We start from the raw sequence: 23,826 nt of genomic DNA on the forward strand, positions 1-23,826 counted from the left end.
TTTTTTTTTTGTTGTTTTTTCTGATCACGTGAGCGGGACTAAGCAGCAATGATAGGGCGATGGTTCTTCATTGTCCGGGTGGGTAAAAAGATGAATGAAAGTATGCTATAAAAAAGTGATTGAAACGTATTGATACGTGATCCGCACCCGACGTTTGATTAATTGATAACGTATTGATACGCGATTCGCGTCGGCTGTGTTAAGGCCGGTACTAATTAGAATCAAGATTTGTTAAACCACTGAGTAGTTTGACCAAAGAACTTTGTGAAAGAGAAGAAAGTAAGTTTGGTCGAACATTTCTGACGGTTTTAGCACTGAACTGAGCTTTTGGACAAAGGCTGCTGTGGCCTTCTGACTTGAATGTTCATGGGTGAGGAATATGTTTTCCTGTTTTGAGCAATGCATTGACTTTTTATTTGATGACTTTATGGATTAGCCTACTTGATTTTTGGAAAATAGAAGATGTACAATTTCCGGTACTTTTGGATTAATTTTGTGATACTTGACTCATTGGAGACATTGAAAGGAACTTTACGTTGCAGAACTTAAAAAATCTAAGTTTGAAACTTTGTACATTGACATTTGTATGTATTTTCAAATCTTGATTGTTTATTTGAATTGAATTATTTGTGTTTGATCCAGTTTAAGTCAGATAAAGATATTGCAATTTAATTTCAAAAGCAACAGTTTTGTGTATCCTTTTTTATAAAGAAGAGAATAAAGAATTACAGACGCAGGTACAGGACCTAGCCCCTTCCGGGAGCCTCGGTTACCTTTTCTGTATTTTGGATGGTGGTACCCTAGGGTCCTTTGAATGTCAATCCACTCTCCAATAGATGCAGCTGTACTACTGTGACAAAATGCACATTATGTCATAATATGTTGCTTGCCTATGCATGTTTTTGTATACGAGTGATATAAGTACATGTGAATCCCTGTGAGCTGACTTTGAAGTCGATATGAACATTTCTATTTCATGTGGGAGGTACTGGGTCTGATTGTGCAGGCTAATTGGGTGATTGATGCCACACTCTACTCTACAAATAGAGGGTGTGGTGCACGGGGGAGGGGCAGAACAAACACCCTGTGTACTAGTGAACAGGTGAAAGAAGAGGAGATCTCCCTGGTGCCAGCGTTGCTTTAGTGACAAAGTGAAATACTAAAGAGTAGCTGCAGCCAGAAACAAGAACTATTTGACGCCTGTGGAAGAGGGCCGCATCCTCTACTGCTGCAGGGTTTCAAGTGCTGGATGTTTTCATGAGTTGCCGGTAAAAGTGTGTGGAATCCATTGGTTGCTGCCGGTGAGATACATCCAAGTGACCTGTTCTTGTGGATTACAATTAATAAGGGGTACCCCGAATGTTCTTTGGACCGTTGCCGTTTGGACCAAAGGAACTATGCTACAGACATTGGGACTTGGTTGGGTGAGAGGGGATTATTGAGATAACAGTTTGATTTGTTTTGTTTATATAGGGAAAGATAGGGACAGCCCGTTTGTGCATCAAGTGTATTTTGTTTTCCATTTGCCATAACAATTATTGCCTTTGTGGGGCTTCAAAATAAAGTTTCACTAAGCTATAAGCACCTGTCGATCCTGTTGATTTTCCTTTAGCTAATTATTTACCTTTCTAAGTAAAGGCTGATTGTTACACTACTGTCACGTTCAAATATAACGTCACTTGAGTGTGGGTGAGATGTTTCAAATATGCAAAAAGAAGCAGTAGGCAACCGCAGAAACATGTGTGAATCGGCACTATAATTGGCGTTGCCGTGAAGTATTTTTTGTCAGGTGAAACCTGACCTATATCCTCTTGGTTTTCTATGAGGACCATTGCGTGACCTAGTTCTGATTGGCTGGCTCGTCTCTAGGCTACCAGAAAAGCCGCCTAAGTCAATGGGAGTGCCTCCTAAGCCCCGAAAGGCTGCAACAACGACCGAGGCTGCCTACAACCAAGGACTGTCTAAAGAGGACGAGACACGAAGACCGTACAGGCAACGCCATGTTGCTCCATGGTGCTCCATGGAAGGAAAGAAACATGTGCAGTTGAGACCAGGAAGTTGTACATGCCCAAATTTGTGCATGTACAACTTCCTGGTCTCAACTGCGCATGTTTCTTAGTGTTAGTGTTAACCCAGAGCGCCTCACGTGAGCTAACTGGAGCTAAACAACAAAAAGTGATTGAACTAACAAAAGTACGTCGGAAACGAACGCAAACAACGGCCGGGAGGTTGTCACAGAGAAACATACTTTTAAAAAAAAATAACAATTAAAATGTTGGCTTCTCTGAAATTCTCTCTTGCTCACCTCCTATGTCCCACCAGTCTCTCGATTGGATAGCTGCGCGTCCTATAGTTACTGCCTCTGATTGGCCGACCGCGTACATGCTGGGTGTTTTTAATGTTTCCGTGGGTCTATATTTAATAACTCCTGTTATGGCCCAATGTTAATTTCCAAATAAGAAGAGGACATTATGTTTCGTCTTTAAAACTGTGTTAAAATGTCTGAGCCCAGATACAGCAATGTGCAGCTAGCCAGTCGCGGTGCGGGAGGCAGGACATGGAAAGTGAGGAATAGAGAATTTCAGAGAAGCCAGAATTTCAAAAAATAGATTAAACATACTTAACGGCAACACCGATTAGTGCCGATCACACACGTTTCCACGGTCTCCTACTGCTTCTTTATGCATATTTGAAACATTACATCCACACTCAAGCAACGTTATCTTTCACCGTGACCAGGCAGTGGTACAGCTGCGTCCCATGGAGATTGGATTGGCATTCAAGGGACCCCTATAGGGTACCGCCGTCCAAAATACAGAAACGGTAACCGAGGCTCCCAAAGAAGCTAGTACAGGACCTTTATTTCTTTTAGTTATTTAATATTACTCCAACATACACTTTTATGGTTCTGATTGTTATTGCGAACGCAGTGATTGCGAACGCAGTGAGCACTAACTATGAGACCTAGCATGTCTGTGTGTCTGTCTGTCTGTGTGTGTGTGTCACGCTGTAACACCACCCGCCCACCACCAGAGGGCGCATCTGTATCACACACAAACACACACACACACACACACACACACACACACACACACACACTTAACTTTAAAAAAAACGTAACTTTAAAAAAAACGTTAAAAAACTTAAAGAAAACAAAAAATACAAAACACACGCACGCACGCACACATACATACACACTAAAAAAGAACTTTAAAAAAAACTTAACTTAAAAAAAAGAGAACTAAAAAAGAACCTTAAAAAAGTACGTAATTTATTCTAATTGTACGAGCTGCGTTCGCTTCCCGCGTTCCCGCGTCTTACTTGCAGTGTTGTTACGTTCATTTCATTCATTCTCCCCCAGAGCTCACTCTTCATACACAAAATCAGCGTCACAAAAAATATTATTTCGTGAGCCGTCTTGCCCCCCTTTCTTTTCAAGGGGAAAGAACTGCAGGACAAAAGGAGTGTGTGCATCAACATGTTTTTACCGGGACATGTTTCAAGCAGAGTGGTTCCCCGCCGTTACAGTATACACTTCTTAAAAAAAGAAAATCTTACAGTCCTGTTGAGGAATGCATGTCCTCGCCCTGCTCTGTGGCATGCTGGGCCGCTGCGCGTGCAAGTGGTCGTGCCAAGGCAAACACCTCGTAAACTGCTGACTTTGATAACAGGACGGAGGGAATCTGATTATTGTCTCTATACTCTCTACACACTCTGTCAAGGCAAGCCATGCCCGCCCGGGCGGTGTCCTAATCCGTCTGTTTTCAGAGTGTGATTGTTGCTGTGACGACTTTTGCCTCCCAAGTTGTGTGAATTGTGTAAGTTTCTAGAGGAGTGCTATCATGGCGCTGCTTGGATGGCGTTCGCAAGACAGAACTGTATACACACAGTCACACACACACACACACACACACACACACACACACACACACACACACACACACACACACACACACACACACACACACACAGTCACACACACACACACACACACACACACACACACACACACAATCCTGTGTTGTTGGAGGGACCTCTGCATGTGTGCACGTCCTTTGTGGATTCAGTGTGTTCTGTGAGGGGACTGAAGGCTGAAGCATTGCGTGCGTGCGTGCGTGCGTGCGTGCGTGCGTGCGTGCGTGCGTGCACACTGCGTGCGTGCGTGCGTGCGTGCGTGCGTGCGTGCGTGCGTGCATGCGTGCGCACTGCGTGGGTGCGTACCAGGCAGGTATTACTATATTTATGAGCAACAGATGTCCCTAAAGTAAAGTATGGTATAACTTGAGAAATGAACCATTGTAGGAGGACCACTGTCCTGACCACACCATGATGATGTCATGGTTAACATAGATATTTAGAGTTAATAAGGTTAGTATTAGGTAAAGATTGAGGGGGCCTGGGGGGTTAGGGTTAGTATTGGAGTTGGAAATGGCAGGAAAGCTATAAGAAAGTCACTTGTAACTCCATTGTAAAACATTAGGGTTAGGGTTAGTGTGTGCGTGTGTGCGTGTGTGTGTGTGCGTCTGCGTCAGTGAGTGTGCGTGTGCGTGAGGGAGGCGGATGCTGAAATAAATGAGCACTGTTGCCTAATTGACCTCAGCCTGATCTCATGATAGGTCTTAGGGTGGAGGAGGTTCTGGGGAACATGAGCCCTGCTCCACATAAAGACATGATTGTTTTAGACAGGGATTTATTTATTTATTTGCAAATCATAAACACACAACAGCTTGCAGTATGAAGACCAGTTTTCACTATTTCATTCATGGGGTTCCCAGACTTTTCCATGCCATGAAGACCCACACAGAGCCTCTAGATATATGGCCCCCCGATAATGAAGACAATACGATGTCACACCATGTTCTTTCCATACAAGATGGCGTCACCTGTCCATTGAACGCAACGGACTGAGGAACCATGTTGTGAGCTTGTTGCTCCTTCTTCATTGTGAAATTGCTTCTTTTTTTTTCACGTGAAAATAGTATTGAAAATCGTTGACAATAATGACATACCCAAAATAGGGATTCCAGCTTGAAAATGGTTGAACTGAATTTGAATTGAAATCACACGCACGCACGCACGCACGCACGCACGCACGCACCCACACACACACACACACACACACACAATGCTCTACAAAACAGTATATGCCTCCTCAAGGACGTGTTGTTCAGTGTAAACTCCATTAATGTAGAGTTCTCTGTAAAAGGGTACGCCCCTGTTAACAATTACTCTCTGAGGTCACATTAGTTATGAGAGTTATTTCCCATCTGCTCATGATTACTGTCATTTCAAAAGATTCTTTTCCGAAATGAGCAACATAACAAGAGCGTTCTTCAAACACCTGTGTGGCAAGGAAAGCCCCCCCCCCCTGCATCTGTGCTTGTTCAGGATGATAGAAGAATTTGAGCAATGGAAAGTGAGAGGCGATATAAATCGGAGTGCCTTTGCAGATGGTAATGTTGACTCTGGAAGCCTCACAGAGCCCTGGCTCCTGCAGGCCAGGAAACAGCACTAGCACTAGGGCCATGTGGGACCTCTCAGGAAAAAGAAAAAGTTTGAGTGAGGTTCTTTTTCCTTTTTTCTTTTTCACAGTCCATTGTAAGCAATCAAAGAGGCAACTAGAAGCCTGCAGTGTACAGGCACTCTCTTTCCAGAAGGCAGAGAGCAATGCTCAGTCCACTGACAGGCCAGCTAGCAGTGCAACAGGGAGACAGGACGTTTTCTCACAGCGATACGAGACCCTAGCACCACCAGTTGGGCCTCTTTAGCCCGCTTCCCCCCATCCTCTCACCTCCTCTCTTGAGCATGACAACTCCTGGATGCACTCACAATCTCCTCTCGTTGGTGGCAGTGAAGACCTGCGGATGGACTCAACCACTGGCCTGAAACCCTCCAATGCTTGTACCCTCTCTGCACTCACATCAGAGCCATACCCTGCAAGGAAAGAGGCTGCACATGCTTTGCTGACGGAGCTGCAGGTGGTTTGAGTTTGAGCTGGTGGTGGGGTGGTAGTTTATTTTTCTACTTGATGCGGTGTCTTTGGGGGGCCAATATGCTGCCTATCGTTGTGGCATGTTCGCTGTGCTTCCTGCTGTGCTCGACACAGGCTCAGGATGCCACACAAACTCAGGGGCAAACTCCGAGGCAGGGGCAGGACGGCTCCGCCACCCCGTGGAGGCAGGTGATCCAGTGGGAGAACAACGGTCGACGGTTCAGCCTGCTGAACAGCGGAGCGGAGTACGTTCCGGCCGGAGCGCAGCCCGAGGAGAGGGCTCCCCGAGTCGTGGTGGCCGACGCCGCTCCTCGGCCCCGCTCGCCACGCAGACCCCAGAGCGTGCGCAGGCAAGCCCCCTCCAGAGGAGGCTCGGAGACCGTCCGAGGGCAGGCCAGGCACCCCTTCGGCTTCGGACAGGTGCCCGACAACTGGAGACAGACCTCGGGGGGCACAGGTGTTGGCACGGGTGGCGGCGGAGGCGGCCGCTTCCAATCGTCCTCCGGCTCGCGCTTCAGGCCCTCCACGGGCTCTTCGTCATCGTCATCAACCTTCTCCTCGTCTTCGTATAATAATCCCTACCCGCAGTACCCCTTCCCCCAGCAGCCGGCCTACCCCGCCGTGCCCTATGACCCCAGTTACATGGAGCCGGTCAGGAGCTACGAGCCACCCTTCCAGCCTCTCCTCCCAGGGGGAGGCTACGGTGGCGGAGTGTACGGGGGCGTGGGAGGGAGCTACCCCGGGGGCGGAGGGGGCGTGGGAGGGAGCTACGCCGGGGGCGGAGGGAGCTACCCCGGGGGCGGAGGGAGCGTGGGAGGGAGCTACGCCGGGGGTGGAGGGAGCCAAGCCGGGGGCGTGGGAGGGAGCTACCCCGGGGGTGGAGGGAGCTACGCCGGGGGCGGAGGGAGCTACCCCGGGGGCGGAGGGAGCTACGCCGGAGCGGGATACGGCGTCGGTTTGGGCCCCGTGATCCCAGGCACCCCGACCGACTACACAGAGGACGGCTACCGCTACTACCAGCCTTACGGCGGCTATGTGGCTGTGCCGAATCCCGCCGTGGTGCAGCCGCGGGCCGCCCCGCAGCAGCCGCCCGCGGACGGCCTGGACCGCCGGTACACGCACAGCCTGTTCAACGGGGACTCGTCTCCCGCGGTCCCCGCTGTCCCCGATCCCAACCAAGGCAGCCCGGTGGTCAGTGTGGACAGGACGGGTTCCGCGGCTCAGTCCCCGGTCAGAAGCCCTCAGTATGAGCAGTTTCCTCCTTTTGGAAGACCCCAGCAACTACCTCCCTTCTTGCAGCCCGTACAACCTGGTCGAAGCTCTCCGAACGCGGCCGTGGAAAACCCCAGTGTCAACGTGGGGAGTGTGTACCGGCCGGAACAGAGAGGTATTGTAAACCTTCTGTGTGTCACCCTCTTTTTGTCAACAAGTTCTAGGTCAAGTTCAAGAGGTTTACATCACATCCCATCACTGGCGTCAGTGGTGGAAAGTAAATTTACTCAAGTACTCAAGCACAAGTTTGAGATACCTTTACTTTACTATATTTTATAGACCTACTTCTATTCTACTACATCTCAGAGACAAATACTGTACTTTTTACTCTGCTACAATCAATTGCTATATTTAGTTGCATAACCAATCTACAGTACAAGCTCACAACGGGCTTGTAAGATTTCCGAACAAGTTTGACAGATTTAGAAACGGAAGCAAAACACAGGGAACAGTTGATAAGTCATCTACTGTTTGGTGTTTCAGAAACTTTGTGAAGCAGCACTTCAGAGAGAGAGAGAGAGAGAGAGAGAGAGAGAGAGAGAGATAAATGAATCGCAAAGGGAGCCATTACGTATTATAAACGCTCATCCAAGCACAAAGGCAGTTTCTGCCTTTTAAGATACAGTAGGTATAGTATAAAGCAAGGCTCCCCTGCCATTTCTGTGCAGTGTTGTCTTGCAGCGGTGGACATAATGGTTTGAATGTGAGAAACTTGGAACCCCCAGGGTCCGGAAAGCTGCACCACCTGACTTCTTAAACTATCCCACTTATTCTGGAAAACAATCTAGGTTTCTCTTTATTTCAGTCAGATGTTTCCTCCTTTGATCTGATCTGCGCGAGACCAAAATAAATTCCCGTAACCCCATGAACCCCAGTGTGCCTGCATGTTCTGGGCATGTCACAAATATCTGTGAACATTCTTTGATAATACACATTTGGCAATAGCCGATTGACAAGTCACAACGTGTTTTATTTTCGTCATAGAGATTTGGTGTAGAGGGGGGAAAAGGAGGGGGCTGAGTACAGTCAGACCCCTGGGGGACCCCATCAATGATTTAGTAACCCAGAGCAGTAGATTCTCCCGATCGGCTCTGCCTCGTTTTCAATGTACAAACAAAAGCAAATGTTGGACTCGAAGGTTCATCCTTTCCCCATTCACACAATTATTGAAACCAGGTGTTGTGAATGCCCTGCCAATGTACGGAGAGACACACACACAGGACCCCTCTGTATGTGTGTGAGCGAGGCAAGCGTGTGTTTTTCGGTGTGTGGGGAAGTACTATGCTACAGAGAAACAGATTGGTTCATGCAGGGAAGGAGGCCTGAATGGCGTAGAGTCGACTAGTCTGGTATAAGGGTGGTGACCTCACAGGGGGATTGATGGCAGAGGGGAGGGGGATAGTGGCCTGGCGGCTGCTCAAAGGTCTATAGGCTATGTCATGAGGACAAGGTGGAGGGGAAACGAGAGTTGAGGTGTATGCGTGAAGTGTGTGCGTGTGCCCGTACCACTCCCTCAGAAGGGGGTGGGGGGGGGGGGGGGAACATGTTTCGTAACACAAAAGGCACAGTGTGCTTTTGAATCCATGAGCAATCTTTGTTTTGATAGCCAGTCACTGGGCAGTGCATGGTGGCACGCACACTTAACTGGATTAGGGGAGGACCTTAATGTTATAGATTTGCAGGGGAAAAATAACATATATACACTGTATATAGTATAGAGCGTCACATCGCAGTCACGCCCCCTTTCACGTCGCAGTCACGCCCCCTTTCACATCGCAGTCACGCCCCCTTTCATGACGACGAGAGACCCAGAAGTGAATTACGCGTTCATTTTCCCCATATAGGCTTTTCAAATAGTATTTATTTAAAGACGTTTACGCCGCGAACAAAGCCAACTCGAGTTGTGACAAATCATGACAACAAACACAATATTTTTGGCCGAACAAATAATTACAAATAAGAAAAGAAAACCAATTACCAACCAATTAACCAACAAATTATTTGTTCGGCCCAAAAAATTGTGTTCATGATTTTGTCACAACTCGAGTTGGCTTTATACAAGGCTTAAAAATGTCTTTAAATAAATACTTTTTGAAATGTATTATGAGGAAAATGAACGGGGAATTATTTCCTGGGTCCTCGTAGGGGGGCGGGACTGCGACGCTCTATACTGTATATTTAGCTCCATGCAGGCATACAGTATTAATGATGCAATGCTGAGCATGAGAGTGTTTCCTGTGCTGGTTGTTTGCCTCAAGTCAGAGAAACTGATGCCTGATTCATACTGTCTTCCAGGCACATATTGCACAATTCTTTAAAAATAGTTTTAATGGTTTCTTCCACATCTGTTGTTCTCAAACATTGTCATGTCAAGGACTCCTAAATTGATATGGATTTGGCCGCAAACCCCCATCTGAAAAGATTTTAGTGCCAGAGACCCCCATACAAGATTTCAAGGATATTCAAAATATTGTTCATATTTACCCGGATCCCACTTCTTGGACAGTACATCATGTCACTTATACCTTTCATCCTCATAGTATATCCAGATAGGACATCTTGAGAGACAAGATGAGTTTGAATTTGTGTTCTCAGTTATCATTATGTTAAAATGATCATGCATGTGACCAGGTGTGTTGCACTCTCTAATGCTAATGTTTCCCAACAGTGGGTCAGGACCGGGTCACGGACCAATTTATATGGGTCTCAAGTACATTATGTCCTGTTTTCCGTTTCCTACATTACTTCAAAAAAAATTAAAACAAACAAAAATCACAATGTTTCATTAATTAAAAAAACAATTACATTTCTTCTCAAAGGTATTTCATAAAAATAATGAAAAATGATCTAATAATTTCCACAAATAACCCATTTTGGGCGGGAAGTACCCCTTTTGGTGTTTTAAACATTAATTTATAATTTAGCTATTGAAAAATAGGTCTGCTATTTTTTGAAAAATCGTGAAAATATTTATTTCAGAAAACTGGAGTATTTAGAAGATTTATTTTTTTAAATTTCGAGGTCAGGCCTAAATGGGTTAAATAAGATTTAAGTAGTAGTGAAACTATGTGCACTTGTAGATCTGCTATTATTATTTTCGTTCCCGGACAAACGTCAAGTTTCTCTATTGGGTGTTGGGGATCACTGCTGTGTGCCTCATCACCACCAACCCTCATTAGCTCCTCCAGGGCTGCATGGGAGCCCATGGGTGACCAGATTTGACTGAGAGACTGCCATCGCGCAAATTACAGCTTTTCACCAGAGGAGAAAAACTTTTTTTTCAAAATTAGTTGATAGCACAGGCAGACTCTTCACATACTAGAGCATGTCTGAAATAAGTGTCAGAGCTGAAATCGACATGTAAATATGAAATAAATGCCCAAACATGTAGCTAGGTGTAATGTTAGAGACCACAGAAGTGAACCTTTCAAGCCTGTTTTCTCAACTCGCTGTTTTCTGCAAGACATTACTCTATGAGCCATATCTCCAAAACTGGTGGGTCAAACTGAACAACCAATATGTCAATTTGAAGCTATGATTCCCTGCTTTCATATGACGTGAAAAAACGAAAATTCAAAAAAATCCAATGGCAGTCCCTCAGTCACATTTAGTCACCTTTCTTCTCCACAGTGGAGGATGCCAGCATGTTGAGCAGATGCCTTCACACTCTCACACAACGTTTAACCAGTGTGATAGAAGTGCAGCCAATGGGAGCTGTTGAATAGCTGCAACAGCAGAGATCTTTATTGCCTCAGCCTCTTGCCAAGGAATTCCATTTGGAATCGTTACTGTAATTGTAATAAAACTTTGTGAATTTCGAGGCTAAAAGATGATTTAATCCATTCTGGGCGGGAACCCTTTTTGGTGTTTCAGGCATTATGTTATACTTTAGCTATTGAAAAATATCAGATCTACAAGCTCGTAGCGCGGCACCGAGTGCCGCGCTACGAGCTTGTAGATCTGATATTTTTGAAAAATCATGAAAATGTGGCACAAATCTTTGAATATATATTCTTTCAGAGTGAACGTTTTTAACAAAATCTTTGCTTCTGGGGGGGTCCCTGGAACAACATATTTTCAGATGGGGATCGGAGGCCAAATATGATTCTAGGGGTCCTTGACATGAAACAGTATGAGAACCACTGATATAGAAACAGGTTTTTCAGAAAATGTTCATGATTTAGAAGACATTTTTTTTAAATTTCGACGTCAGGCCTAAATCGGTTAAGATGAAACCAAACGGAAGAGTGTGCTGTAACTTTGCCACAGATGTTAAAATAATAATAATGAAAGAAAAATAAAGAAAAATAGAAAAAGAAGAAGCTAGTCTTGTACGGTTTGTTGGAGACTGGGACGCACGACACATAATGTGATAAGACTCGTTCATTATGCACTATATAAATCCTGTCCAATTTGGCAACGGTCTAGTACCTACCACCTCACACACCTGCCAACAGCCACCCGCTAAATATTGAAACATGGAAATAAATCCATCACACACCTAACCCTGTGTGGGTGGGCTAAGTATGGTTTTCGAGTTCCTCTCAAGCCAGAATAATGGCTAATTGTATTTAGTACAGTTAAGTAGTGGTAAAAATGTATAGTGGAATGGAATTTCAATTTGAAACCACTTATACATACTTGATGTTGTAGCAAAGATATACCCGATCTACAAGCTCACAATATGCAACGCCTTGTGATCTTGTAGATCGGCTATTCTGCTTTTCTTTTTTTCTTAACAATCAATGGCCAACGCCAGGGTTAATGTGGTGTATGTCAAAGGTTATTTAGACCAGTGGTTCTCAAAGTGGGATCTGGGTTCCCCCCCCCCAGGGGTCCTGAGGGCTTTCCCCCCAGGATGTCCTAAGGGCTTTTTCCCCCAGGGGGTCCTGAGGGCTTTCCCCCCAGGATGTCCTAAGGGCTTTTTCCCCCAGGGGGTCCTGAGGGATTTTCCACCAGGGGGTCCCCAGCTACTGTACATTAGTTTACGGCAACACAAGTTTAACCCATTTAGGCCTGACCTCAAAAGTCTAAAAAAATCTTCTAAATCCTCCAGTTTTCTGAAATAAATATTTTCACGATTTTTCAAAAATAGCAGACCTACAAACTCGTAGCGCGCCACTCGGTGGCGCGCTATGAGCTTGTAGATCTGCTATTTTTCAATAGCTAAATTATAACATAATGTTTAAAACACCAAAAGGGGTTCCTGCCCACATTGCAAGCTTGTAGATTTGAAAAGTATGGGAAGTCCTAAAAAAAGCACAAAAAAAAACACATTTTGAATTACGTTTTTGACAGAAAGAAAACAAATGGAGATCTGTGGCCAAATATATACAATTGGGTGTCCTTGTTGACATGAACATGTTTGAGAACCACATTATTTAGACCCAGTCCTGAGTTTGAATGACAGGGCTAACGGCACAACGTGCACATGGGCTCCCTGCCAAGCAACCCCTCTCCATGCACTCTCCATCACTCGCCAAACCACCGCTGAGGCAATCGTGTTATATGGCCATTATGACAAAACAAAACCACAGACATTCTGCATACCAGAAACAGAACAACATGGGACGCAGCTGGTTGGAGCTCATGGGGAGTTCTGAAGAACCACAGCATAATGCTGAGAGCGTATGGGTTTGTAGAAGGATCCCCAAGAATATTATAGTATTATGTCATCGCTCAGTTGCCTTGTGGTTAGAGTGTCCGCCCTGAGACTGGGAGGTCGGGGTCATACAGTACAAAACATAGATAGAAAAAACCTAGACACCTTATACACCACTGCAGTTCATTGGAGCGACATGTGATCTTATGGAGGCCGCCATATTGAGCTACAATATGGCGGACACGGCACGCTGCCACTCAAAGTGGACTACTGGCCAATCACAGCGTGTCTTATACGGCAGTGGTTCCCAAAGTGGGGTCCGGGGACCCCCAGGGGTACCTGAGGGAGTTCCAGGGGGGACCCAGCTAAATGATAGTTTGGAACCAAATGGACCATTATGGGTCTGTAACTCAGAGATTGTACAAATGGAACCAAATGGACCTGAACCAAATGGGGGTCTACGGACCCCCATTTAAATGCCATTAAATGGGGGTCCGTAGAATAATCCATGTCAAACTGGGGGGTCCTTGAAATTCAACGGGTTGAGAATCACTGCTAGAGCCGTAAAAGTCTTCTCTTATGGGCTCCCTGGCATGTCTTTTCAAGATGCGTGGTTCATGCAGTGATGTCACTGATGAGGAAGTGATGTCACTGAGGAGGAAGTGATGATTCTGACAAGTCCTGGAAAAGATGCGCTGTGATTGGCCAGTAGTCACTTTGAATGGTATCGTATTGGAAACAAAAATGGCAGCCGCCATATACGATACACATGCCCCAAAGCCGGAGGTACAGAACATAGACATATAAAGGTATGGGGCGACTGTGGCTTGGGCAAGACACTGAACCCCAAATTGCTCCCGATGTGCTGGTTGGTACCTTGCATGGATTCCGCCGCAATCGGTGTATGAATGTGTGTATGAATGGGTGAATGTAATGCACAATCTATGTAAAGCGCCTTGGATAAAGGCGCTATATAAATGCACCATTTACCATTTACCATTTAAAGGTAGACGCCTCTTCCTCTGGGGTGTGTGTCATCGAGATCACAGATGGCACAGATTCCTTGTGAAGCATATAGCGGAAGCATGAGCGGAAGCTTCCGTGTGCATCACAGAGCAGAATCTGTGACTAAATTTGACTGAGGGACTGCCATTGGATTTTTTAGAATTTTCGTTCAGGGAATCACAGCTTCAAATTGACATGTTTGTTGTTCAGTTTGGCCCACCAGTTTTGGAGATATGGCTTATAGAGTAATGTCTTGCAGAGAAACAGCGAGTTGAGAAAACAGGCTTGAAAGGTTCACTTCTGTGGTCTCTAACATTACACCTAGCTACATGTTTGGGCATTTATTTCATATTTACATGTCGATTTCAGCTCTGACATTTATTTCAGACATGCTAGTCTCTATCACAGGCAGACTCTTCACACACTACAGTCTAGTGTGTGAAGAGTCTGCCTGTGATATTAACTCAAGTTTTTCTCCTCTGGTGAAAAGCTGTAATTTGCGCGATGGCAGTCTCTCAGTCAAATCTGGTCACATTGATGTCCAGATCTAACAAGTCCCGGAAAAAATGCGCTGTGATTGACCAGTGGCCACTTGAGTGGCAGCATGGCATAGCGTGCCTTCCACACTTCCGGCGCACTTCTGCCCCCAGAGTGTAAATTGTTCTGCCCTTCCGTCGACACACAAGGCTCCAGCGAACTGGATGTGGCCAATGAGGCATCTATTTTTGAGTGGTGCAACCACTCCAAGGAACAGCAATGTCCGTGTTAACCTCTAGGTTAACCTATGGCTTCGTACAGACATATCAGACGAACATGCTCTGTGCTGTCTGTGTTTCATGGCTGACTCAATGCTTTTCCAATGGAAGTCACGTGGTTTGACCAAACAGTTGTGTGTGATGGGGGGGCAATCAAACACAAGTGTTTGGTCAAACCACGTGACTTCCATTGGAAAAGCATTGGGGCGGCCATGAAACACAGTTGTTCTTTATGTGCGTACAAAGCCTATGTGTGTGACTATGTGTTAACCTTTTGTGTGTGACTCATGTGTGACTCATGAGTACCAGTAGGGGTGCTGTTGTGCCAGAAACAGAGATGAGAGAGAGAGAGAGAAGGGGGGGGGGGGGGGGGTGCTTTTTCCTGTGGCTGGCAGTGGTGAGCGATAGTGAAGCAGCCTTCGACAGCTTACTGATAAGCCGACATTTGGAAGGAGCTACAGTATATATTGACCCTGGCCCCAATCAGCAAGATTCACAGTTAGTTGAAAGATGTAGTTTATAACGCTGGCTCCAAGCCCCAACATTAGCTTGACACAACACATTCCCAAGCTGGGTAATCGAGTCTCTGTCTGATCCTATACCTCACGCAATTTCTGTTCTGACTTAGACAAGGAAGTTAGAAAATAAAGTTTGTTTTTGAGCTGATAAAGAACTGAAATAATGACATTGCTTTTGGGTGGAGCTGCGATTGGTGGTGTGTTTGCACTGATCCACACAACAGTGACATGCCACACTGTAGACTATAGGCTGTCTGTTTGCGGCAGCCGATCTTCACGTTATCAGCCCATAGATTGGGCTCAAAATCAGCACAAAGCACCCATTTTGATTGATTGATTGAATATTTTATTAAACAATAAGAAAGAAATGCAAACAGCACAATGTACAGCTAGGCTTTTTTTTTTTATTTATTTTTTTAAGGGATTTCCGAAGAAAGACCTTGCGGTCTTGTTTCCATTCGGGTCCCATGCACTCACACACATATAGTCAATGAACAATAATCTAAAAGAGTAATTTGTCACCTCCTCTCCCTCTGACCTGCTGAAAGGTGAAATTTTACCCATACATTTATCTACCCATCTAGTTGGTAACTTGGGTCTATTTGGTTCCTTTCAGCCTTTTCTTTCGGTGATCCAGTGTTAAGGCATGTGCTGTCAGGTGACCTGTCCAAGTCCCGGAAAATACGTACTGTGATTGGCCACACTTCTACGATTCTGTCCCTATTGGTAAATTACTCAGATGGTGCCAAGTCGGACTTCAACGAGGTCGGCACGGCGACTCGCTGGCTTCAGCTCGCTCCGTTGTGCCTCCCGCGGCTCAAGTCAGAAGCGGTTCTGACAGCGCACCTCTGTCGCCCCCAGGAGGTTGGGGGCTGATTAGCGAGGCCAGGTGCTGGAATGTGGTTTTGTGCTGTATTTCAATGTGACAAATCACACAAAGGAATGGCTGATAAACGGGCCGCATATGCGTTCACATTGAATCACAGCAAGAAAAGCCCGGATCAGACCCTGCAAATAGACCAAATGCATGGAATTATTTGTGCTTATTTGGAGCCCAATCTATGCATGGTATCGGGTGCCCTCCCCATGTCATACAGAAGCTATAGGCGTACTGTATAGTACAATGTATTATGTTGTGAGCGATCTGCTTTTTTGTGCATGGTTCTTTGAGGAACACTTTCTGGTACCTCAAAAAACGTTGACAAAAATCACCATAGGAACACGAAGAACCATTCACTATAAATAAAATGGTTCTTGCAGTACGTAAGTGATGGTTCTTCGTGGAACTATTGCCTTTTTAAGAATCATTTAAGAACCAGTATTGTGCTGTGTGGCCCCATTACAGTTTCAAAGCAACCCACAGGCTCAGTACGTACTGAGCCTGTGGGTTGCTTTGAAACTGTAACGGGGCCACTCTTACTCAGGGACGGATCCCAAATGCATGGGCCCCTGGGCCTGAAAACACTCCAGGGCCCCCACCCATTTACCAAACCAGCCTACACACTCACGGCTGCAGCCAGAACCAGCCCACGAATGTACCAAGTATAAAAGTTGTGCAGTTCAATTTCAGCCAACTGCCTATACAGTGTATTATGTCTGTTTTGAAAATAAAGTTTATATACAGATTTGATATAGGCCCACCATACCATTAATGACGAGATAGCTTTGAGATAGACCACTGTTTCTCATGTGGTTCGGGGGCCACCAGGGGTCCAAATGGTCAATGGTCTGTAACTCTGTATAACTTTTGATTGATTGATTGATTTTGATTGATTGAAATATGTATTAACAGTTTGCAGAATTACAGTACATTTCAAGCACAAACTCAATACTTAAGGTCATTACACACTGGCGAATTAGCGACGCGAATTAAAAATTCGACACCGGAGCGAACACCGGAGCGAACAAATAAAGAGCGAAAACGGTCGCATTTTCGCACATTCGCACATTCGCCACTGATGTGGAAGCTTGCATTGACTTCAATTGGTTTTAAAAAAAGGCGAATTATTCACACGAATAATTCGCGTTGCTAATTCGCCAGTGTGTAATGACCTAAAGGCTGTTAACTGTGAGTGGACGACCCAATATTAAGCATTACACTTGTTTACAAGAGGGTCCACCATGTTCAATTCATCAAAACATTTAGAGACGTACAGATAGACACTACTATATAGTCAAAGAACAGAACAGGAATTCATCATAAAGGAGGTAAAAAGGGAAAAGAAACATATACAGTGAGGGGAAAAAGGAGGGGGCGGTGGGGGGGGATTCAGATTTTACGGGGGCCAGTTTTGAATTGCAGCCGTCCGTAGGTGCCCTTTGAGAGCGGTTTTGAAGGAGTCAAGGGATTCACATGTCTTAATGACTGTTGGTAGGGCGTTCCACATTTTGGTGGCATAGGAGCGAAAATAATTGAGTCCCTTGTTTGTGCCGAATCTCTTACCGGTCTGAACAAATTGTAAATTTGGTTTAGAGCACGGGTCTTCAATTATTTATTTTCAGGCCTGGAACCCCTCCACACACCAATGATTCACAACACAAGCAACTAGTAGCAACCACTTTATCATTATCACCATCCCAAAACCTATATCAGGCCAATTCTTAAATTTCTCACAGCTGGTTGCAAGTTGGTAACTAATGTAACTATGTAAGCATGTCCGGCGAGGGCGCGCTGTGATTGGCCAGTCAGCTGCTTTGACTGGCAGTTCTGTCTATAGATATTAGCGCCCCTCAAAAGCTTACATAGTGAGGCTTTAATTAAGCTGCATGCAACAGGGATTTAAGCCTGAGACATACAATGTAAAGACCAGCCATGTGACAACAACAATTAAGCATGTGCACTAGACTAACCCCTTCCTGACATAGAGCGACGCAACTCACGCAGTCAGTACATTGTCTACAACAGTGGTTCCCAAACTTTTTCGTGTCAAGGACCCCCAAAGGCCATGGACCCCCTTTTGAAAACATTATGCCAGTGACCCCGATAAGGGAGGATTTCTACGGCTCTAGCAGTGATTCCGAAACATATTAATTTCATGGACCCCCCCAGTTTCACACACATTATGCTACGGACCCGCGATTTAATGGCATTTCTATCTCTGGTACCCCAATTTATGTTGTAAACCCACTGTTAATTTAACTCTGAGAGTGTACAACGGGTCCATTTGGTTCCATTTGTACACTCTCTGAGTTACAGACCCATAAGGGTCCATTTGGTTCCTAACTAGCTCTAATTGAGCTAGGTACCCCCTGGAACTCCCTCAAGTACCCCTAGGGGTCCCCGGACCCCACTTTGGGAACCCTTGGTCTACAAATCACATTTTTGTACTTTGCGTCTTTCGAAAATTCTACAAGCTCACACCGTGCCCCCACCATGACACTTTGTGAGCTTGTATCAGCTATTTGGCATTCATCAATATTCACTGTCCAAAATACAAAACGTGTGCGAGCGTTTCTTTGTTTGTTTCTGCACTGTAGGTCGGAAGAGGATATTCTTCTCCTCGTCTCTCCTCTCCTCCGTTGTTTACGCCTCTAGTTATTTTAATTGGTTCAGGCTCATTTCGTTATGACAGACGAGGCTACATACTGTAACGAGGACATTTCCGCATACGCCAGTTTGTTCGCTCGCTGGCTGTCAACAACCGTTGCCCAGAGGCCATGGGCAACTAGACCAGCCGAACACAATATTTTGTCTTCCTTAATGTGAGCCAGCTAGGGCCCCTTTCTCTGTTTTAATCTTTGTCTTTTTTCATGTGATTCCTGTTTTTAAAAGTTAATTTTCCATTACACCAAAGAGGCGTATACTGTAGGTATCGTGCATGCATTCTATCACCAATTCATATCAATACATACAGTATTGTTTTTGAATTTGGATCCTGAAAAGTAACGCCCTATAATTCATCATACAAGAGTATCCCACAAAAGTAGTGAAAATAGCTGAGCTTGTAGATCGACTATTTTAAATGTTCCATTCTGGGGGGAACCCCTTTTGGTGCTTTACCCCTTCAGGATAATAATAATAATGTTTATTGTCCCGAAGGATATTCATCTTCACAGGTCTGTTCAACACCAACAACAAAAACAACACATAGTACAGAAAAACATAACACCAAGACAAACAAAAACATGAGTTCCCCACTGTATACAGAACCAACTTATCGGCGGGGCAGTTTGTTTAATGCCGCGATCCCAAAAAGGGGATGGGAACCCCTTTTTGGGGTTCTTGTTGCTATGTAGGCCTACAGTATATTGCCAGCATTTTTGTAATTTTTTTAATAATATTTGAACATTTTCAGAAAACATAAGGGTCCTAAATGGGTTAAATGTTTTTTTTTAAATAATAATACAATTCACACCCGTTTGAAGTGAGTGGTGCAACTCCGTGTGGAGGTCCCCTGGACGTTCCAGACCCACAGGAACGCACCCAGGGTGCCGGCCCGGTTCTGGTGAGCCGCCCGCGTCCGAAATGGTTGAGAAGTTACCGTGTGGGGGTCCCCAGGGGGTCCCTCTACTGTACTGTACTGTCACTGTACTGCATGTACTGTACTGTCACACCTGAAATCATCATATAAGTTAATAATGTGTGTGTGTGTGTGTGTGTGTGTGTGTGTGTGTGTGTGTGTGTGTGTGTGTGTGTGTGTGTGTGTGTGTGTGTGTGTGTGTGTGTGTGTGTGTGTGTGTGTGTGTGTGTGTGTGTGTTTCAAGTTTATTGGTCATTTAAAATAAACACACCTTATACAATGTATTCAGGGTATATATATATTTTTTTTTTGTTGACCAAAAGGGATTGTTTGGCAGAAGCTTCAGCTTATAATGCCAGCCCTTTTAATATTCAACATAACTATAACGGATGAAAAATACCAACAAAAAACAAAAACAAGACAAAAACAAAACAAGCATAACAAAACACAAAACAAGACAAAAACAAAACATACAAACACAAAAACGAAAAAGGACAAAGAGAAAATAAATAATAATAATAATAGTAAAAAATAATGATAATAATAATAATAATAATAATTATAATTATAATAATAATAATAATTATAACTATAATTATAACTATAATAATAATAAACGCAAAGTGTGTGTGTGTGTGTGTGTGTGTGTGTGTGTGTGTGTGTGTGTGTGTGTGTGTGTGTGTGTGTGTGTGTGTGTGTGTGTGTGTGTGTGTGTGTGTGTGTGTGTGTGTGTGTGTGTGTGTGTGTGTGTGTGTGTGTGTGTGCGCGCGCACATTGAGTAGAGCCCGTGATCTTTTGTGGCCAGATGTACGTTTATGAGGTCGAGTAGGACTATAGTAAATAATAAAAAAGAAATCGCTATATGATTTTGTAGTGTATTGTATTGTACAAAAACATATGTAGCCCCATGTTCGAATGCCCCTGCCCCTGTCAAAAATAGCTAAAACCCCTAAAACGAAAAAAACACTCATCTTTTACTTTCTCTAATAACAACCTAAAACATGAACCTTGGTTGAAAAAAACCAATGTTGTCCTTTAAGTATACCTATGCAGAATGTCCTATTCCATTTCATTCAAATGTATGAAAATATTTTTTAAATGGCAACAATGCGTCGCAGAAATTCATATATAAATAGATTAGCCATTTCTCAAGCTGTCATTTGCAAGCTCACAATTAGCGCGTCTCTCTGTTGGACTTGCTGTCAGATTTGTATGCCTTCTTGTAGTTTCAGATTCTTTAAAGTGCCTTTTAGCATATGTTAATGTCTGCTTGTTTATTATTATAAATATATAAATGCTGAATAATAATTAAAAAGCATGCGCGTCCCAATGTCCAATGAAGTCAAAGAATACCTTGAAGATTAGAGCAGACACATCAAATCGCACCATTAAGAGGATTTTATTTAATGCAATGACTCAGACTTCACTGAGGAAGAGCTTTGCTGCTTGAAGCGCCACTTTATTGCATTGAATAAAATGATCTTAATGGCAGCTATTTGATGTGACGATATTTCTTTCGCAATCTACATATGAAAATGCTAAATACCATCATAATATGAATTCTGAGTGAATATATGACCAAGTGGTAAATGTGCATACCACGCTTTGATGCCCGGTGGTAGCGTGTCTCAGGTTCGATTCCCGAGCCCGGCAGTTGATTTGCTGTGTGTCACACAAGAACACATTGAGGCAACGGTTTGCGGAGCGGTCTTGATACCGGAAGGTCGCCAGTTCGTATCCCCGGACCGGCACGTTCAAATTACCACCGCTGAAGTGCCCTTGAGCAAGGCATTGAACCACTACCATGAAATGTTCTATTAGCAGGGCCTGGCTGTAAACAAGTATCTGATGCTTAGTCCAGTTACCCTGGGTAAATATAGTAACTTTGCTTTGCTTTGCTTTGAGCTTCAGTCCTACAATTAACCAACCGCAAACACTACAAGGATAATGCCACAATAATATTTCCAGAGACAGAAAATAGGGGAGAGGTAAGAAGAAGCTGCCAGCTACAAAAGATACACAGGTACAAAGCAGTAGATCTCCCGCAGAGTCGCTGTTGAAGTGTCTATCAACACGTCCGTTAGATGTCAATCATGTGCCAGACGAGCAAGAATAATATAAAGGAACTGAGGGTAAAAATATTTAGTTTTTCCCCCCATTAAAAGCAGGAATTGTTTGAAAAGAGAGGGTGAGTGGAAATGTTTAAACAACACGTTATCTTTTATAGCTTTGTAGCTGCAGTTAAAGCCAGCTCAACTTGGATTGTAGGTTTGCATTGGGCTGCATCGCTTTGTATCTTCATGTCGCTGCGGCTTCCTTTGAAAATGAATGCCATTCAGCATTCTGTAGCAGTCACACTGTCAGCTACAAAGCTACAGTGGGGGGGAGACACATTTAGTACTTTTACCTTGGTTCTGTAAGTAACCGATATTTTGATGCCAAGACCTTTGTGCTTTTGCTCTGTTCTGGTCCATCATGTAAATGCTTTACTGTAGTCTAATCCTAAAAATAGCTATACTGTAGATCAGGGTTCCCTAATAAATTTTCCTCAAGGGCCATATTTTGACTAGGGAACCAGGCTGGGGGCCGAGTCCGCACGCGCAAATCTTTTTTTTTTTTTTTTTTTTCATTAATTCATTAAAAATTGTTCTCAACCAGTGGTCTGGGGACCACCAGTGGTCCTTGAGGGGGTGCCCAGTTTGACATGCATATGCTACTGACCCCCAAAACAAAACAAAAACCTTTTTTTCCCTTTTTTTTTTGGCCGCCTATTGGGGAACCCTGCTGTAGATAAACTGATGCTTATACACTCTGTGGATTATGGACTTCATGAGAAAAATAAGCTGTGAAAGTATTGTTTTCTGTAGGATTTCTCATGATAAGTTACCATGCTACTATAGCACTGATTTATTATATTTCAAAATGACCTCAACATTTGTGATAATATTGTGTGGTCTATCTCTCAACACTCTAATTCAAATCATCTAATATCTCTCTATATGAAAAGAAACATCTTCAACATAAATGCAAATAATTGATGAAAAAGGTTCTGTATTCGATATTCCATGTGGTTCTGTCATCATCTGTCTAAGGCTGTACAGATTTGGGTTTATGTTTTTTGACAGACTATAGCCTGTCTTTTCCAAAGATTAGCAGCTAGAGAACAAAGTTCCAAGCGAGAAGAGAAGAGAAGATGGTTGGTGGGTGTCTGACCACCACCTCAAAATATTCTGTGCCAGGGACCTCCAGAAGCAAAGATTTGAGTTTAACAAAAAAGAAAAAAGGCGTAAAAATATACTGTATATAAAGAGTTGCTCAAATGTGACCAGATTTTACTGAAAGACTTCACCAGAGGAGAAAACCTTTTTTTTTTTTTTTTTTTCTTTTTCAAAATGAGTTAATAGCATAGGCATACTCTTCACATACTAGAGCATGTCTGAAATAAGTGAGAGCTGAAATCGACATGTAAATATGAAATAAATGCTTAAACGTGTAGCTAGGTGTAATGTTAGAGACCACAGAAGTGAACCTTTCAAGCCTGTTTTCTCACCTCGCTGTTTTCTGCAAGACATTACTCTATAAGCCATATCTCCAAAACTGGTGGGTCAAACTGAACAACCAATATGTCAATTTGAAGCTATGATTCCCTGCTTTCATATGACATGAAAAAACGAAAATTCAAATATGTAAATATGTATCAAATATGCTTTAAAAAGTGTTTAAAATGTTTGTGACGTAATTTAGCTCGGGCTCCCCTGGTATCCCCCAGGGCCTCATGGGGGACCCCACTTTGAGAACCAATGCCTTATAGTGTTAACATGTTTGTGGCACATGGGGCACCACCTTTGGCCTGTAATGCGTATACCTGACACATAGGATGTGGCCGATATCAAGGGGGGAAATTTGAACCCTTGGCTGAGCAAAGACTCACCTGGGCTGGCACAGAAACGGCTGATAGGAAACATACCAATCCGGTTTCCACTAAAAGCTTTCCTGTTGTTGCCAACAGAGAAGGAAATTAATGCAGAACCAAGCACTTCCCCTGCATGTGCTCTTATTGGTGCTTACTATAGGGATGTAACGATACCAGTGCAAGATACAATATTTATCAAGATATTTCAAATTAATACATTTTAAATTATGCACCAAATTGTGCTTAGATCACCAAGTGATCAGCGAGAGAGTCACTATAATAATCAAACAATACAATGTTTGGCCTGAA

General features: G+C 44.0%; 1 protein-coding gene across 2 annotated transcripts in view; it reads left to right on the forward strand.

Annotated features, from left to right (window-relative positions):
- The first annotated feature begins 205 nt into the window (after window positions 1-205).
- LOC306920857 (lysyl oxidase homolog 1-like) overlaps window positions 206-23,826 on the forward strand; it is a 63,729-nt gene continuing 40,108 nt past the window's right edge. The window contains exons 1-2 of one of the 2 annotated variants that reach the window (XM_079497800.1): window positions 5,712-6,705; window positions 6,880-7,379. In XM_079497800.1, the coding sequence (XP_079353926.1) occupies window positions 6,029-6,705; window positions 6,880-7,379 (1,177 nt within the window). In that variant the 5' untranslated portion in view covers window positions 5,712-6,028. Of the gene's footprint in view, window positions 371-5,711; window positions 6,706-6,879; window positions 7,380-23,826 lie in introns of those variants that run through there. The other variant, XM_079497801.1, reaches the window with a different exon arrangement.

This window comes from Electrona antarctica (assembly GCF_951216825.1).
Source record: "Electrona antarctica genome assembly, chromosome: 3".
Lineage (NCBI taxonomy): Eukaryota > Metazoa > Chordata > Actinopteri > Myctophiformes > Myctophidae > Electrona > Electrona antarctica.